We start from the raw sequence: 19,573 nt of genomic DNA, 5'->3' as shown, positions 1-19,573 counted from the left end.
AGGGGTCGCTTTGGTCACTTTGAAACACATTAGGTCCGGAGCATAAGTGCGGAAACATTTGGCGGTTCCCAACTGTAAAAACCCATCTTCCCACCATTAGCAAATTCCAATCAGCAGTAAAATAGATCGAAATAGGAACGAAGACAGGTGCAGAGGAAGACGGAGACAGTGGGGAGATCGGAAAGGGTGTAAAAGGGGAGGTATCGGGAAACACGAGATACAGGCATCAAAGGGACGTGCCTAATGAGATGCACGGCTGAGACAATAAGTCCGTGCGGCAAGATGAGCCTAGAGCGGCACCATCTGCTTTACAGTAGCATCCCCCTCGTCATAAAGACACTCACAAAGAACATGTGTCTTCCGCAAATATCTTGGGAGTCCCAGGGTCGCGAAGCGGACAGCGTCCGTTCGCTGGCTACTTGAGGGCAAGAGACAAAATGGATGCCGTATCTAAGATGGAACCCGTGGGTACAGATGAAAAACCCATATAACAAACGAACGGTTTAAGTTAGCACAGCGAAACTGCGCACACTTACTAAACTCATCATTTGCGGTTCATAGATACCAGACTCGACCATATTCGTGCGAGTCGAAAACACCACTTACAATTGTCACGGAACCTCAGACGCTCCTTTTGCCCTCATGTAGGCAAGCACTAGTCGGAGTCATATTCGATGTTCATCAGACCATCGAGATGTTGCTGTAGCATAGCTCTGTCCAACCGAGTCCCCTTGGTAACAGATGGTTGTCTCATACACGTTGTAGCACAGAGGCCACATAAGGCAGGACCACACTGCACACAAAGGCAACACGTGAACAGGAACACTACCACAACTCCAACGATCATCAGAATCTTCCAACCCCAAGTCGACATCAGGCCCCAAAACCATCCAAGTAGCGTCCAATCCCCTACATCCACGTGTATGGATTCGGAGATCTTATGCAACCTCGAGATGGCTTGATAGACAGTTGGAGCATTATCTGGAATAAAAATGCAGCAGCTCGAATGGATCACCTTACATACCCCACCATGATCTGCTAAGATGACATCTAAAACCATACGGTTTTGTAACGTCATAAGTCTCTCCGCCTGAAGTTCTGTGGTGATATTACCAAGAGCACTGGCAGTAATATTAGCTGTTGATTCTACCACTCGAGTCAACTGTCTCAGGTTCCTACTATTTACCATAGGTCCCCAAAACGGGAGGAAACCCTTGAAAAAGTCTCCTGCCTCTTGACCGGCAGTATCCTCTTCGCTAATTACGCCTCGTACAACTCTAGTCTTATGATAATCGGCATCTACAGTGAACGTCGGAGGCAACAGATTTGCAATGAAACAGGAGCCCATGAAGTCAGCGGGCAACCATGTGTATGCACGGTCATAACAGATAAAGTATGTACCCTTGGCAGCCAGAAACACAGGGGACGAGAACATCGGCAGAATGTAATTTTCAGTGCAAGCACTTGCTCCAAGTCGGGCTTGCGATCTTCGGCCACGACCCATAAGACAAAAATTACCAGTGTGGGGTACGACCCATATTGGAGGCGAGCTTTTAAGTTGTTTTTCGCTGCTGAACACACTATATTCACCTCTACTTAGGACCCTATAGGCCTGTATCTCTTCTTCGGGAATAAGCGAAGGATCATAGATCTCACTATCTAAATCCTCTATGGCTATCGACAAAGGTTTTTGGTACGAGGTAGGACCAGAGTAGGGGGAACGTGGTTCTCGAATGGGGTGGAAACCCAGTGCGCTTTGAAACATTGTTTGAAATGCTCGAGCTGACCCTTGGGAACTATACGGTAACACCAGATATGGGATTCCCTTATCAGTAGTATGTGGCATCAACCCACACACCCAACAATTAGTAGTGTTAACCACTAACTGATGCTGATGGAGGAGCTGAATAAAGGAATTGTTGCGGAATTCTACACGTCTAGCCTGCTCGTGTTCCGGTAACATATGGAAGAAATGGGGAGAAGCAGTAGAGGTAAGGTTAGGGTAAGGAGTAGGGGTAGGTGTAGCAGGTAAGAAATAAGACATCGTGTAATACACCCCACCCGCCAATAATGCAGAAGCAGTCAAAAACAACACAAACAATTGGAATATGAAGCATCTGGTACGACTGAGTTGCTGCAGCTTGAATCTGTAGACTTGAGCCCCTTCCAAATCATTCAGCTTCGAAAATGCCATTCCCTACGACCGTCCGCAACGTTTCTTGACGCACTTCGTTCTGTGCAGCAATAGTCAATCCCTAGGAGTTCCTAGGAACCGACGGCCTTTAACCTAGCGTCAAAACCTACTGTCCAGAAGGAAGTACGCGCGCGGCCCTACGGCCTTCAATACACAATGTATATACAAGCACAAAGTCTCTCAGCTGTGGAAGTAAAAAGATACAAGGGAGGAAGCTCAATATATATATATGTACACAAATCACAGTGATACGAAAGTTCAAAACTGATCACGGGAAACGGGGATAATGCAGTTGTCAATTTCAGCAAAGCAAGAAAAAATTTTATTTGTCCTTAGTGCGAGATCGCAAGGAATATCGGTGTTTCCCGGGACGTGTCTGCTCGTCGAACAAAGGATCCGTTGAAGAGACAGCGTCCTGCTGATCAGTTGATTGTTCTGGTCTTGAGTCTTTTGCCGACAATATTTCAACAGTGGCTTTCTGCTGCGCTGAGGATTCTCCAACAGGCTGTGCGTCGCTGAAAGGCACAAACGCCGGCAATGTTTCTGTTTCTGTTGACGCAATGCCTTTCCTTACCCACGGGTCTGCCGGCAAAGGGATAGGGACTCGCTTAGTGTGGGTGGCATGCACCCAGTTTTTACGCCCCTCAAGACGAACGGCAGTCCTCGTGGCCAGGAGCACCTGGTAAGGTCCGGTAAACCTTGGGTCCAGATTATTCTTGCGTGAAAAGTTTCGTGTTACCACCCAGTCTCCGGGCTGGAGCTGGTGGCCTGGACCCTCCGTCTGCGTCGGCAATGCGTCGTAAACCTGTTGGTGAATCAACCTCAGTTTAGCAGTCAAGTCATGTAAATAGTCAATCAACATTGGATACTCAAGATCAGAAAACATTCCTGGCCTAGGAACCCCCCACACATTCGCAGGACGGCCGAACACTATCTCATAGGGACTAAGCCCTATTCGGGAGTGTACCGTCGCCCTAGTTGACAGTAATGCTAAGGGTAAAGCGTCAGGCCACGAAAGACCAGTCGTAGCCTGAATCTTTGCTAGCTTTAGTTTAAGGGTGCCGTTATACCCCTCAACTAATCCAGCTGACTGGGGATGATTGGCGCTGTGGAATTTCTGATTAATTCCAAGGCCCTTACACACACTCTTCATCACACTTCCAACAAACTCACTTCCGTTATCTGACCACACGACTCTAGGCATTCCATACCGAGGAAAATATTCCTTCAGTAGGATTTTCGCAGTAGACAAAGCAGTATTGTCTTTGAGGGGATAGGCCTCAATCCATCGGGAGAATGCGCAAACCACAACTAAAACGTATTTCAGGTTATTGCATCGCTCCATATGGATGAAGTCCAATTGAATCACCTCAAAGGGATATGAAGGAGGAGCAAAACTGCCAGGGGGAGTTGGGGTTCCTTTGCCAGGATTGTACATTATACACACCATACAATTCTTCACCAGACGTTCCGCACATTTTGTAATGCCATCATTCTTCCACACATCAGCCAACAACTTGCAAATACCTTTCGCGCTAATATGTGCTAACCCATGTGCCATTGTCACAACGGCCAGCACATACGCATCAGGCAACATCCATCTTTTCTGATCCGACAAATCAATCCAACAACCATTCGCATCCAACTTTCCCGTACTTTCTTTCCACTTCACCTTTTCAGTCTCGGTGGCCTCATTCTGAATTGCTTTCACACTCTCAATAGTGTCTTCACACATACTCGATTCTGCGGGCCACCTAACCGAACTCGTCACATACATTCGAGTGCTAAGGTTCCGGGCAGTCTCCTTAGCAATCTCATCCGCAAACGCATTACCACGACCAACATCATCCGTCACTTTACGATGCGCACTACACTTAACAATCGCAACTTGCGTAGGCAAGGTCAATGCATCCAAAAGATCATTCACAAGCTGGCCATGCTGTATCTTCGTACCGTGCGACGTCAAGAAACCTCTCTCTCGCCACAATCGTCCAAAACTATGCGCTACACCAAAAGCGTATTGGCTATCGGTGTACACATTCACACGTTTCCCTTTTGCTAACACACATGCTCTAGTGAGAGCAATCAATTCCGCAGCTTGGGCAGAATTCTGATTCAATCTTGCAGTTTCAACAACAGTATTCAATGTTACAACAGCATAAGCGGTAGTCACATCGCCATTCGGCAACTTAAAACATGACCCATCCACATACAGAGTGCCATCCGGATCTTCCAATGGGGTGTTTTTAAGGTCCACTCGACCTTTCGTTTCTTCTTCAGTCCTCAAGTAGCAGTCATGTTCTGCTACTTCATCTGACTCTGCACTAATTGGTAACAAAGTTGCCGGATTTAGGACATTACAGCGTTTTATCTGAATGTGGCTTGCCAAGAGCGTCAATTCGTACCCAGACAACCTCGCACTCGTCAAGTGCTGAGTTTTCGTTCGATTCAAAAGAGTATCGACTGCATGCGGAACCATCACCGTAAGCATATTATCCATGACCAATCCTGCTGATTGTCGGATGGAGACCGCAGCTGCCGCAGTTGCTCTCAAACAACTCGGCAATGCTCTAGCTACTGGGTCCAAGGTCGAGGAAAAATATGCACATGGACGTTGCTTACCACCAAAAGGTTGCGTTAAAACACTCAAAGCACAACCTTCCCTCTCGTGAACATATAACGTGAACGGCTTGCCGTAGTCAGGGGTACCTAACACAGGAGCCGAACACAATGAATCACGCAGTTCAGAAAAACTTTTCTGACATTCTTCCGTCCATGGTAGAGGAGTGGAAACATCCTTGCACGTGAGAGCCACCAATGGTTTCGCTAGCAATGAAAAATTAGGAATCCATTGCCTGCAGTACGACGTGATACCTAGAAAGGCACGCACATCTCTTTGGGTTGTTGGCACAGCCATTCGCGCAATCGCTGCAATTCTCTCTGGGGTCAATCTCCTTCCCTCCTTTGACAATAAGTGACCTAGATAGGTTACTTCTTGACAACAATATTGGAGTTTAGAAGGTGACACCTTGTGATTTAACTCACAGAGATGTTGCAGCAATGACACCGTAGCGATTTTACAAATGTCCTGAGTATCAGCAGCCACCAATAAGTCGTCGACGTATTGGATTAAGGCCGCACCAACCGGCAACCGAAACGCATCCAGTTGACCCTTCAAGGCTTGACTGTAAATCGATGGACTTTCACAGTAGCCCTGAGGAGCGCGTTTGAACCGGAAGCTACGTCCACCGAGAGAGAAACCGAAAAGGTCCCTACTCTCTTCGGCAATCGGGATGCTGAAAAACGCATTTTTCAAGTCAATCACCGAAAACCATGATGCAGTAGCTGGAATCAGAGTCAGTAGCGCCGTGATGTCAGGCACAACAGGAAATTGAGGAACCACAATTTTATTTACTTCCCGTAAATCGATAACAAAGCGATAAACAGGCGGTTTTGAAGGATCAGTACGTTTAAGAATGGGTAGTACAGGGCTGTTGCACACGTTTCCCCGAGTCTCTTCAATAACATCCTTCTCGATCAAATCATAGATGATTGCTAACAAAGCTCGTTCACCGTCAAGAGAGATACGATATTGGGGAATACGTGGCAATCGCACATTAGCTTTCAACTGAACAACATAAGGGGAGATATCAAGTAGGCCCACGTCATTTGGACCTGTCGCCCACAAAGACGCAGGAAGAGAACTCAATTCCGGTGGAAGCTTATCGAGAGACAAATACATAGGAGAGATAACCCTCTCTCCTAACGTAAGCTTTACACCCGCAGGAGAACAATACAAAGTTGCGTACAAACGTTTAAGCAAATCCAGGCCCAAAAGATTTTCGCCACAACCTGTAGTCAAAATCAACGGAGCTTGGAGCTCACGTGGCCCAATTTGAAGGGGCAAAGGGCGCGAAACTGGATTGCTAACAGGGGCGCCAGAGAATCCAACGGAAACATTTGTTAAGCCAGACAAAGGTGCGCCAGGGAGTTTCGAATGCATGATAGAACTTTTCGCTGCACCAGTGTCCAACAGAAAAGGCTCAACGACGCCCGATGTAGCAACTGCGACGTAAGGCCCTCTCTGATCAACCGGAACTGATACCACTCCCTCTCCTTGTCTTTGGCTGTCCTAGTAATTACTGTCGTCAGTTCCCTGATCGACGTAATAATCGTCTACATTGTACTGCGCAGATCGTCCTTGCGATGATCCACGTTGATCGAAACAGTTATTAGAATTTGACGAATTGTCTGAGCGATCGTTTTGAGCACCACGACCTCTACCACGTGATGCCTGCTGTGCACCACCACGGCCTCCCTTAGACGAATTACCGCTATTACGTTCATTTAAAACAGGGCAATTGAATTTAATGTGTCCCTCCTGTCTACAATAAGCACATTGATTGTACCCTAACGAAGATCTTTGGGAGGAGGAATCATTACGCGGCTGCGATCGATTCGATTGCGACTGCGATCTATTCTGTTGGGGCGCATTCTGATTAGAACGCGGCGGAAACGCTTGTTGCAACAACACCTTGGTTTTCAGTTCTTTCGTCTTTTTGTCAGCACGGTCATTCTCCTCTTTCTCCCTATTCTCATAATATTGCGCCGTAGCCAATATCTGAGCTGAGGTAGAAACGGCCCATGCACTCTCTGAATTCTTTAATTTATTGCTCAAATCGGGCAACAAATTCGACACAAATTTATCCACAAACAACCTTTGTCCACCCTCAGTACCCATATCCTGTCCACTATGGTCAATGAACGCTTCCTCAAACCTTGTAAAGAAATCCGAAACACTCTCGTCTTTCTTTTGTTTGCAAGCTGACAATTTGTCCCAATTTACCCTCATAGCTGGCATAAGAGTCTTCATTAATGTTATTATTCGCTGAGGAAGAGCAGTAATCAATTGGTCGGGTTTAGTAGCAGCCACTTGTCCAGCATCTGCCGCTGTAATGGCAGCCCAATCACCGCCTAATTCATTTGCGTGATCTTGATGACGAATCTTAGCCCATACCGGTTGCGGTACGACGTTGCCAAACAACATGTCGATATCGGCAAGATTCATTATCGTAGCATCTACGAGCTGCGATAATTCCTTGTAATACCCAGTAGGATTTTTACGAGGATCGGGCAAAGATTGTTTCACTTGTAGCACTTCCGAACGTTTCCATGGGAGATGTATCCACACTTGCTGGAAATGCGCCAATACCGGAGGATTAGCATTACCATCAGCTGGTATCCAAACCGGCGGAACTTCACGCATAGGATATTGGCCAGATTCGTCTGGTTGGTTTTCAATATCTTCAACAAATAATGCATGAGGTATTGGAGCGGGACGGAAGGATAGTAACCGCTCAATAGCACGTCGGACATTAGTATCTACTATCAGTCCAGTTGCGAACTGAAGCCGAAGTTCAGACAGGGCGGTCAGCACCTCGTCAGGCGCATCGGCCGCTATCTTATCATGTAGAAACTTGCACATTTCGTCAAACACATATCTCTGGGTTGGTATGTTAAATTGACAAAACGTTTCGAGGACCACACGGGGTGGATTTCTAAGAGGGTTTACCATCCAACCCATCGCCATATTATATAGCGCAACGCGTTCTCTGTTTCCAGGAAGCTGACTACGTCTCTGAGGACCATCGGAACCAGCAGACCCATGAACAGGTCCGAGCGAATGAAAGAAGCTTGTCGCAAGGGGAGAATTGCGACTACGAGTAGAGGGAGAAGAATAAGACACAGGACTAACAAGAGAAGGAGTAGAAACAGTAGCAACAACAGGGGTTAACAAAACAGGAGCAGTAGCGGGAGCAGGAGTATGTGGAAGCGGAGGAGCAGTAGGAATTGAAACAGACAAAGGAGCAGGAACAGACGGAAGAGCGGGTGCAGGTTGAGGAACAGGCGGAGGAACAATAGGTGGAAGAGCAGGTACGGCAGGGACCACAGGAACTGCGGTACCCTGTACGTACGGAGGTGGCGACTTCATAAGATAGGACATTAAAGAATCCTCAACTGCCTCTTCTTTCTTATCCGACTCCGTAGGCAAAGCAGGATAACATTTATCTATGGTCATACGCTGTAGTCTTTCAAACACTTCCTTATCCTTATCCTCCTTATCACGCTGGAACTGCTCAGCTTTCTTCACTATGGTAGCAACATTATCTCGCTGACTACGTTTATTCTGTCTGATCTCTTTCTGTCGGGCTTCTTTGCGCCACAACCGAAAGGCATCAAACATGGCCGGCCTTGATTTACGTTCGAACAGCTTCATTTCTAGATTATCTAAGATCGACGCCTCGAAGCTACCGTGAGGTGGCCAACGAAGGTCGCCGTCTTTCTTTGTATATTTAATCCAATAATCGTTAAAGGTAATCGGGCCTAGCCCGTGTTTGCTATACAAGTCATAAGTAGGAGTCCCAACCGGAGGTATCGGACACGAGTCCTCTAGTCGGGAATCTGCACCACAAGGTCTAAAACAACTGAACAAAGTACTGCGACCAGGCATCTTGCACACTAGCCGAGTTTCACAAACTTCAAGGGTTACGGGATTTACCAAGTCCCAGCAAAGAACAAAACCCTCGGTTTTTGGCGGCTGCAGTCGTCAAACAACACAACAAAGTACCAAGAACCACAAGTGCAATGGAACCATGCAACCACTAAGTAACCACAACCAAGAACTCTGGGAGCGACCCACAAATACTTAACTCAAAGATCGATGGCGTCACCAGGAAGGCCCGTCAATCGTCTCGCTATACCAAGGTCTACGCCAGGCGCCAAAACAGGTCTACAGTCAGGGCAGCAGTCCGTCGCAGCCGTCAGGAGGCGGGAATCTTCGCGGGAAAAGTCTTCGGGCCACTTATTTCGACAACAGGATCGATGAAGCGGAGTGCACCTTCCCTCGGAGATTTCACACGAAGTTCCTCACGATCGTCGGGCTTGGACCGGTACCACTGATGCAGCCCACGTTGGGCGCCAACTGAAGGACTGGGTTCTTTTGGACCCAGCGGTGCCAGGGCACAACACCTGAAACCTTCGTGGGTAACCTGCTCCGGCGTACAAGTCACAGAGACACGGGACACTTCCTTTGACGTCAAAGATTCAAGGTTTATTTGCTGCAGGGAACACAGAGATCACGACAAGTACACGGCGTGCAACTTGGGGAGACTGCTTCAAATTGGTTCTGTGGATCGCTCCTTTTATACAGTTTTTACCCATAGGATAACATGATACACAAAAGTTTACAACCCGGTTCCCACAATTATCCCCCAGAGGGGTCGCTTTGGTCACTTTGAAACACATTAGGTCCGGAGCATAAGTGCGGAAACATTTGGCGGTTCCCAACTGTAAAAACCCATCTTCCCACCATTAGCAAATTCCAATCAGCAGTAAAATAGATCGAAATAGGAACGAAGACAGGTGCAGAGGAAGACGGAGACAGTGGGGAGATCGGAAAGGGTGTAAAAGGGGAGGTATCGGGAAACACGAGATACAGGCATCAAAGGGACGTGCCTAATGAGATGCACGGCTGAGACAATAAGTCCGTGCGGCAAGATGAGCCTAGAGCGGCACCATCTGCTTTACAGTAGCATCCCCCTCGTCATAAAGACACTCACAAAGAACATGTGTCTTCCGCAAATATCTTGGGAGTCCCAGGGTCGCGAAGCGGACAGCGTCCGTTCGCTGGCTACTTGAGGGCAAGAGACAAAATGGATGCCGTATCTAAGATGGAACCCGTGGGTACAGATGAAAAACCCATATAACAAACGAACGGTTTAAGTTAGCACAGCGAAACTGCGCACACTTACTAAACTCATCATTTGCGGTTCATAGATACCAGACTCGACCATATTCGTGCGAGTCGAAAACACCACTTACAATTGTCACGGAACCTCACAGCGTCCATCTTTATTGATTCACATAGGCCTCAATTTAGGAACTATTATAGAAACAAACACAAATAAATGTAAATGTACGAAGTAAAGCCCTTTCTGTTTACCTCCCCCTTCTAATGATATCCCGGTTAGTATCTACCTAGCCTTAAGCAACATATATTCGGGGTTTGACTTACCAATCTTCATGATTTATGCCACAAATAGACAAAAGCACATTCATGCAATTCTCAATTAGATTATAACAAATGCATACTCTTTATGACACAATATACAATAAATTAGTAAATTATGCTTTGCAAATCTATGCAAATTAGTATCCCACATGTATTTGTGTGTGCGCATTCTATTCTATGTTGGTTAATTTCAAAACCACACATTTAGTGCTTATTACTGTTATGGAAAGTTAATCTCACAAGGGGTATACAAAAGATTTTTGTTTCCACCATGCTCCATCAGGCTAAAAACCCAAAAGAGGTCCTAGGATGCTTGTTTCCTGTCCAGGGAGGACCTGGCTTGGCAGTTCGGGCTGGACTGTTCCCATGGGGCACAGGGTCAAGACTGATTTGTATATGGCTGGGTTCAAAGTGGAATGGCATGGTGAGCAAAAAACGATGGATTTAGGCCAAGATCTCTGTACTGGGGTGAAGGTATGGCATTGTTCTGCATTCTGTCTATCAACTGTTTTTAAACAATGGTTGGTCTTTGCAGCACTATTTTTATTTATAATTGTAAAAATCATATCTACAGTTCCCTGTATTGGATTTTTGTCATTCTGAAGTTATTGTGTTCATTAAAAAAATTTCTATTGTTATAAATTGTAATGGCATTTGTGTTTTTACTTTTTAAATGCTTTTGTTACTTCTAAATGCTTTATACATTTCTGAATGTTGAGCCTGTCAGCTATGTGTCATAGCTGCCAATTGTTGAGCTCAAGGTTCGATTTTGAAACCTTTACTGGACCTAACAAGAAAAGTGCCATAATTATCTTTGGTGAACTGCCATCCACCCCAATTTATAATCTACTTAATCTCACACTGGATTAATTTAGAATGTTGTACGAGAACTTCACAGAATCAGTAAACATTAGGGCCCACATGCATCATTGTTTCATTTTGCACTTCCTAATTTGCGATTTTTAGGGAATCGCAAATTAGGAAATGCAAAATGGGATGCATGTACATTTTCGCAAAATGTTTGAGAATCGGTAAAATCGCAATTTTTCCCGATTCTCAAATATTATGCGATTAGCAAAGTGCAAATTCGCAATTCCCATTCATTCCTAAGGGCTAAAATGCCCATAGGAATGAATGGGAATTGCGAATTCGCAATTTGAAATTGCAATTCAGCAATGCATTTCAAGCGTGGAGAGGGGGGTCCAAATGACCCCCCCCCCCTTCAATCATGAAATGTACTTTTGAGTATAAGTTACATACACACATGTCCTAAGGACATGTGTGTCTGTAACTTTACAGTTTAAAAAATGCATGTTTGTGCTTTTTTAAACAATTTCGCAAATTACCATGAGGTTCAACTTCGTGGTAATTTGCACTTGCAATTTCAAATTTCGCAATTTGAAATCAAATGATGCATAGCATTTTAGAAATCGCAAAATTGCGATTTCTGAAATGCTATCGCAATTTTAGAAATCGCAAAAAAGTTGCGATTTCTAAAAAAGCATGATGCATCTCAAAAAGCATTTTTGGAATCGCAAACGGCCGATTTTAAGGAATCGCACCGTTTGCGACTCCAAAAATGCTTGATGCATGTGGGCCTAGGTCACTTGAGTGGTACAACAATCACAAATGTTGAAGGTAGATCTTTGTGCATTTTTAATTATATCAGCAAAACTGCATACACAGAAAATTTCTTCAATATAGTCTTCTTAATTTGTCTCTTGTGGTATTATTTAATGGAAATTCCGTTCCTTTGACTTTTATGACATTTTTCAAAATAAAGTGTGCAAAGTGATGAATGTTAATGGATGGAGGGCTAACACTATTTTAGAGTTGGATGTGATCATGCGATTACACGTTGCAATATTTGCTTTCAAAGCAGTTTGATGTTGACTAGCATGAACCATTGACACCTTATTGTCCAAGAATTGCAAAAGACACACATATTCTTCCCAAAATGTGTAGTTACTGAAGGAAGTCAAATTTTCAACTGGTTTGGAATGAAAAAATAATCAATATCATTTTCATATGTGTTCACTGTACCTTAAGTAGTTATTTACTATTTGTAAGTCTATGTGATAATATTTTCCAGTTATCAGTATCAATTTCCCAGAAGATAAAAGACAGCTGGTCTGTGAGACTGTCCAAACGTGTATAGAGGAGGAAACGAAATAGTTTAAGTACAAGTTTTTTTGGAGAGTTTAATTTACATGTTTTGGACAAAATTGTTGATGCATCCAATTGTACTTTTAAACAATAACCTTTATTTTTCAGGTGGGTTATCAAGTGAAAGAAGAGAATTATGAACACTTGACTATGATTTCAAAGACACTTGAATTGCCACCAGATGCAGGCTCCAGTGAAGCTATGGTCAACATGGGATTTTCCGTTGATTATTTCAGCAATTTCTTTGAGGCTTTGTATCGCACTGGATTGTTCAGCATGGAAGTTTCGAGTCAAACGGTGAGATACCGGTTAATAATGGTTACATGCTGCAAGGATATAATTTATTTGAAGGGCATCGTTTAATTTAAATTTCCATGTTCTGAACGATCTAGACAGAACGTTTGTGAACTAAAAGATAATCAGAGTCATTTAGACCTTGGCAAGTGGCTCTCCAGCCTGTCAGGTTAACAGAGGTCCTGGGCTACCCTGCTCTGGTGGAGATCCTCTCACTGTATGTAGACATAGGTGCCTGCTCCACCGGCCTCATTCTGATTTAAATACATCTTCTGAGAGAGCTAAATGGCATCTACTGGCAGTCTCGACCTGGAAAATCCAGTGGCAGTTGCTCCACCCTTTACAGTGAGTGTCATGTGGCAGACAGATTTCAGCATCAAGGGTTTCTGCTGCTGGGAGAGGATTCATTTGTGTGAACCCTGTAGTTTCCTCAAATCAAAAGGATGCAGAGGAAAAGAAAAGAGGTTGGCAGATATGTTAGTCAACCACATCTATCTATCTATCTATCTATCTATCTATCTATCTATCTATCTATCTATCTATCTATCTATCTATCTATCTATCTATCTATCTATCTATCTATCTATCTATCTATCTATCTATCTATCTATCTATCTATCTATCTATCTATCTATCTATCTATCTATCAATCTATCTATCTATCTATCTATCTATCTATCTATCTATCTATCTATCTATCTAACTATATGTCTGTCTGTCTGTCTGTCTGTCTGTCTAGTGTATAGCTATAGAAAATACATTTTTGATTTGTAGACCTACTGTCCCCAGGGGCATACTTGCATGAGGTATAGAAGATCACTATCAAAGTCCACTAAGCTCCAGCATGTGGTCAAAATATTAATACCCTCAGCTCAAGTTGCTTGTAAATATCAGTTACAAAACTGCCTGGGGGACGTACCATTGTCGTATCTTGAAGTTTCCCCCTGCAATATTCATCTGTCACTTTGGAGTACTGCAAGTGGGTGTAAGGGATAGCCTGCAGTTTCACTTTTAATTGCATGAGATTGTGGGGCAAATTCACAATCCCCTATCGCCACTGCAACGCCACTTTCACTTTGATGTTGTGATGACGATACGGGCCTCGCCTTATTCACAAGGTGGTATTAAGCCACTTAAAGCTGCTTAACGCTGTTTTGTGAATAAAGCACCCTTTCATGTTGTATTTAGCTTTAATGGGGCATGCAGTAGGTGTTGCGGTGGGTGTTCTACCTCAACATCCATTGATTTTAATGCTGCCCCCTATTCACAAGGGCAGGGTAAATAGGAGGCAGCGCTAAAATTAAGACCAGGAAAATCCAGGTCTTAAACAGGAAAAACAAGGAAAAATGCTTTATTTCTACTAGTTTTTGTTTTTTCCAGGTGTCCCTTCCTGTACATAAACAAACCTTTTATAAAAATGCCGCTCTGTCACTTTCATGTGTGCTGCATAGAGCTGCGCACATGAAGGTGAGAGAATTGCATTTAGGATTGTTTATGTGCAAGAAGGAACACCTTTCTATACATACACAATCCTCCCCTGCACACAGACACCCTTGTACTCTGGTGCAAGGGTGCCTGCTTTGGCGCTAAGTTGTTAAACCTAGCGCCATCGCAGGGGGAAACGCAAGGCTGCACCATATCCTTGTGAATATGGTGCAGCCTTGCATTTCTGAAGCGGCGGAGAGGCCTTGAGCAAAGAAAGCGAATGCCTCTCTCCGCCACTTTGTTGTGAATATCTCCCTCTAGTGTATCTCTTTTTCAGCCTTGAGGGATTTGCACAGTGTAATCGTGCATGGAAGATTTACGAAATTGTAGCGCAACAAAGCATGACTATCACAGTTGCTGTGTTGCGCAAAGGGTAGAAAGCATTGTAGATCCTTATTTACTAAAGAATGTCTGCGGCTTCTCTATTCCACTGCCTGTTGCCATGGACACACCTTTGAACCATCGTACAATTTTGCGTGTTTATGTTTTGCATAGAATTTGTACAAAAGTATACTTTTGCAGCAGGGACATCTTAAAGATTCTGGGTGCCCTGGACCAAAAGTATTTTGGGGGTCCCTGTTTGGAACAGCTTTGAGTTCATGATCTAATTTCAGCATGTTCATGTTGTCTTTGGCTAGGTCACTGACAGTTCACAGGCACACTATCCCAAATTCTAAATGTCTTTCCATCTAATATTCAGGGATAGTGATGTGTGTTTTCAATATTTTAAAATAGTGGCAGCGTGCTAATATTGTTGCAAATAATCTCTGTGAGCCACTGCCATTTCTGTGAGGTACTGTTTCTAACTTCAAGGAATTTGTTTTATGGATGAGGCATGGTGTTGAAAAAAATAAAGACATTTCTCTAAATAATGTCTGTAAATGACACATCACCTCTATTAAAATAAACTAAAAGAAGGTGGTATTTAAACAATCTATGTGTTAGAATCATTTAAGGTCATCAGGGCAATACTGTGTAGCAAGGGGCCCACTTAAAAAATGGGGCCCTGGGTCTGAGCCCACTTTGCCCATGCCTCAAAAGTCTCTGCTTTGCAGTATAAAGGCTTAGGGCATTTTAAAAATATTCCACACATTGGAAGTGTGTTCTACACTGCAGCAAACAATGAATGTGTACAATGTTTGGAGGAATAAAAACATTTGTCCAACTTTCTGTCTGCTACTGGGGGCGTTATTTTTGACACAATACCAGTACTAAAAGTTTGGCAGATTAGTCTATGTGTCAAAATCTTGGATGATCGTGCTGTAAAGTGCAAGTACGTTCAATGTAACACACCCTTGATGCACAGTGGCAAAAAGGACCATAAAGAGCTACACCCGGCAGGAAAATGACACCTTTCTAACGAAAAATACCTTTTTTTGCTGGAAAGTAAGTCCTCTTCACATATTAAGTGAGGCTTTGAACCATTTTCCATGACTGCAAAGTTTTAGTAAATCTGCCTCTGCCGGCTAGTGCAAAGTTTCTATCAAATTCGGAATTGAATATTTGACACAAACTATTATCAGGTGTTCAGTGTATAACAATTATCACACTCTATAAATACTTCTCACACACAGGTTTCTACTGAAGATGCTCGCTTTCTCTCCACAGACAACTTGGGGTTCATGATTCCTCAGGTAGGTCAGTGTGAACACTTGTTCATTGTTTTCCCTAGACATTACAAATGTACCTTGTACTGTAGTTCGCAACTAATAAACGTATAAAAATATTCAAGTCTTTGCATACAGTAAATCATTCCTAATCACATATTGTTTAGTATTGATAAAAACGCCACATTTTTGCTTTTGTGTTCAAACTTGCAGGCGCAATCAGTGAAATACTCCCAATTTTGCAAATTATTTTTATACTAAGAAAATGAATGTATGTGTAACAAAAAAGGTCTAACTAAGTTAATTAAAATCATAATTGAAAGTGGTCTGATTGACGACAGAAGGTAGAGGTTTTCTTTTTATTACACAAACAAATCTGTTAGTGGCAAGAAAGGCATGCCTCTGTGAATAAAATACAGTATGTTCAACTAGAAAATAAGAATCAGGTGGAAGAAAACCTCCCTACCAACAAACAACATGATTCCGTTTATCTCTTTTCTGAATGTACTAGATGTGACCCTGGTGAATAGACTGTTTTAATGAAAATAATAAAAAATGATAAACCTGACCTCCCCACGTTGAGAATCTCGCCAGGAGGTTTAGTTTCCACACTCGCGAGTGGCAACTTGATGTTGCTGATCGCGAACAAGGAAAACGTCTCGCTGGGATGTCATTTTGCTCGCTCATCGTTGCCAACTTGATGTTGAGGACCGTGAGCAAGCAAAAAATGACTGCAACGATACGCGTGTTTGCACTGTGCTATGTGCAATTCAAGTAGTGTGAAGTAGTGCAAACTTTGCAAACGACGCAAGCGAAGCATAGTACCTCGCCCAGGGTTATTTAATTTGTCATGTTCCTTAAACATGTATGGTGATCTGGTTCCCATGTCTAATGCTGTAATACTCTTGGACCGCGTTCACGCTTTATAAAACTGAAAATACAAATCTAAATACGGCTATTTTAAAGTGGTTAAACACAAAATGGTGCTCCTCCCCCTACAAAATGATATAAAACCCCATCCCGCCTATCTCACAGATCTTCATTGGCCTTGTGTTGAATTGGGGTGGGTGGTCCCTGGTGGTTCCCCCCATGCAATGCCGGGGCCCTAGTTATGCTCCAGCTATCATGAAGGAAGCACGTGTTTAGGCTTGTTGTAGTTGACTTCCAGGCTAATCTGGTCAGGCATGGCTGCAAGGTAAACAGTCTTCTCGCAAGCCCTTACTGTATGTCTGGTTATTCTGCAATTTCTCTTAACCAGTATGTCCTTAAATGGAGATTTGCTGATCAACGTCTGTCTGCCCAAAATGGCACACAAATGTACAATTCATAGTTCGCAATGGTGTAGCATTTATTAGAACTGGTATCACTTTTTGCATAGGCAGATGACAAGTGGGGTCATTTTGACCATTGCGATAGCCTGTCAGCCTAGCAGGTTGATGAAGTCCATGGCCTCTGCTAGCCAAGTCAGACGACCATCCACTGCATTTTGGGGCCCTGCTTATCTGGCAGAGCTATTCATGGCAAACCCACCTAGATAGATATATTTTTTGTACCTGACCTTTGTGGAAAATGTGCAGTTGATCACAGTTCTACTGTAATTTTGGGTTGAACATGTTTTTAAATTGTGGCTGGATTGTTCAGAACCCTTTACATTACCACCTGGTCCTCACCCCATTCATTATTTTTGGAGATCTATCTTATCCCTGACAGAAAAAAGAACACAAGGAATGCTGGTTCCCCCCAAACCCACCCCCTCCCACAGGTAGTTAATAAACCATACTTACCCAGCATTCGTCCTATTCTTTTGTCTTTCTGCTGACGGAATTGGATGAGGGTTTGCTTGGCTGCCCCTGCTGGGCCGAAGCAGCGGTCATTGGCTCCTGGTTGTGACCATCTTCTTTGGGGTATGCATCTCCCGGTCTGCTGGGCATGCAGGGAGACAAAGCAAGGCTGGGGTGTGTCTGGGTCTGGGTCACAGTCGCTCCAGCAGTGCCTAGTTTCCGAAGAATTCACAGAGGGCATGTGGCTGGGTCTAGGCGTGCCGGCCATGGACAGCATGCCTGGGCTTGCCTGGGGGCACGTTACTCATCATTTGTTGATGGTAGGAGAAGTATTTATGCTTGCAGTAAGTACCGCATAGGGGCTCTGTGTATTGCTCTGCTGTGGTCTGTTCCTTTCACCTGATACATTCTGTAGATCATGCAGAAGAATACCAGGAAAAGGAAGCATGGGGCTGAGTCTTCCTCTTCTTCCTTTAGTGTCTCCAGCTCTTCTCCTTCCCCTCCAAAATGCCACAGGGAGTGCAGGGAAGCTAAATTTAAGAGATTGATAAGGGAGACATTGTTGGAGAGGAGGGACTCCTCTAAGCCTAAAGGGATGGGACCAGTTCTGTCTCCTTCTTCGTCAGGGCCGGAGGAGGATGGTCAAGGGCCTGAGGATATGAAGATGAAATATGGCCCACATGCATCATTGTGTCATTTTGCATTTCTTAATTTGCGAAAAATAAGGAATCGCAAATTAAGAAGTGCAAAATGCTATGCATCATTTTTTTCGGTATTTCTTTGTGATTCGGTAAAAATCGCAATTTTTACCGAATCCCAAAGAAATACCGAATTCTTAAGTTAATTTTCGCAATTCCCATTGATTCCTATGGGCCAAAAGGCCCATAGGAGTCAATGCAAATTGCGAGTGGCACTTAGAAAATTTAATGGGTGCAGGGGGGGGGTCCAAAGGACCCCCCCATGCACTCCTGAAATGTATTTTTCGCATCATGTTTCACACACACATGTCCTAAGGACATGTGTGTGTGAAACATGAATGTTGAAAAAAAAACATTCAAAGCATTTTAAACACTTTTTCCAAATTTACCGAGTGGTTCAACCACTCGGTAAATTTGGAACCCTAATTGCGAATTTCCACTTGTCAAAGTAATGATGCATTGCTTTTAAGAAGTCGCACATCTGCGACTTCTTAAAAGCACCCGCAATTTTAGAACTCGCAACAATGTTGCGAATTCTAAAATTGCTTCATGCATCCCAAAAAGCACTTTTGCATTCGCAAACGGCCGATTTTAAGTAATCGCACCGTTTGCGACTACAAAAATGCTTGATGCATGTGGGCCTATGTTTCTAAGGATATGGTGCCAGACTTGATCAAGCATGTGAAAGCTAATATGGGTTTCCCGTATAAGGAAATGCCTTCAACATCATCTGGGGGATTGCTTCGGCTCTTCCAGAGTTCAACACCCCTGGATGTGCCAGTTCATCAGTACATTTCTGAGGTCTTCAAGATGGAACTGAGGGGCCGCTGTAAGATCATATTCCCAGTTACATGGCAAAATTGTACCACTTTGCAGATTATGCAGAAGGAGCTGCTGGATTCAAATTCCATTCATTCATTTGTTGCCAGTCAGGTGGGGTGGAACTCCTTGGCGAGAGATGCGCTCATCAAGGTTGTGGTGGGTAAGAAGGTGGATGCCTCCCTTTGTAATGTCTGTTCCAAGTCTCATCTCGCTCTTCGGGCTGGGATCTATGGTATCTATGTGTCGCAATCATTGCTGACTGATCTCAAAGCACTGTTCAGGTCCTTGGACGATGCCTCTGACTATGCTTGTCTCCTGGATCAGATTGAAAGCCAAGCAGAATATCTTTTAGATATTTCTATTGATGTGGTCTGGACTTCGTCCCTTTCTGGTGAGTTCATGTGGCAGGCTGTAGGAATATTGGGGCACATGCATCATTCTAAATACGGGTCGCA

The 19,573-nt window shown here is 44.0% G+C and overlaps 1 protein-coding gene across 1 annotated transcript in view; it reads left to right on the top strand.

Moving 5' to 3' along the window:
* Positions 1-19,573, top strand: part of LOC147705952 (BPI fold-containing family B member 2-like) — a 126,068-nt gene that overhangs the window by 44,515 nt on the left and 61,980 nt on the right. The window contains exons 9-10 of the mRNA XM_086932419.1: positions 12,540-12,728; positions 15,785-15,844. Coding sequence (XP_086788545.1) covers positions 12,540-12,728; positions 15,785-15,844 — 249 coding nt within the window. The remainder of the gene's footprint in view (positions 1-12,539; positions 12,729-15,784; positions 15,845-19,573) is intronic.

The sequence above is a fragment of the Lissotriton vulgaris genome, chromosome 7 (assembly GCF_964263255.1).
Source record: "Lissotriton vulgaris chromosome 7, aLisVul1.2, whole genome shotgun sequence".
In the NCBI taxonomy this organism is placed as follows: Eukaryota; Metazoa; Chordata; class Amphibia; order Caudata; family Salamandridae; genus Lissotriton; species Lissotriton vulgaris.
This window is presented reverse-complemented; position numbering and strand designations above follow the sequence as displayed.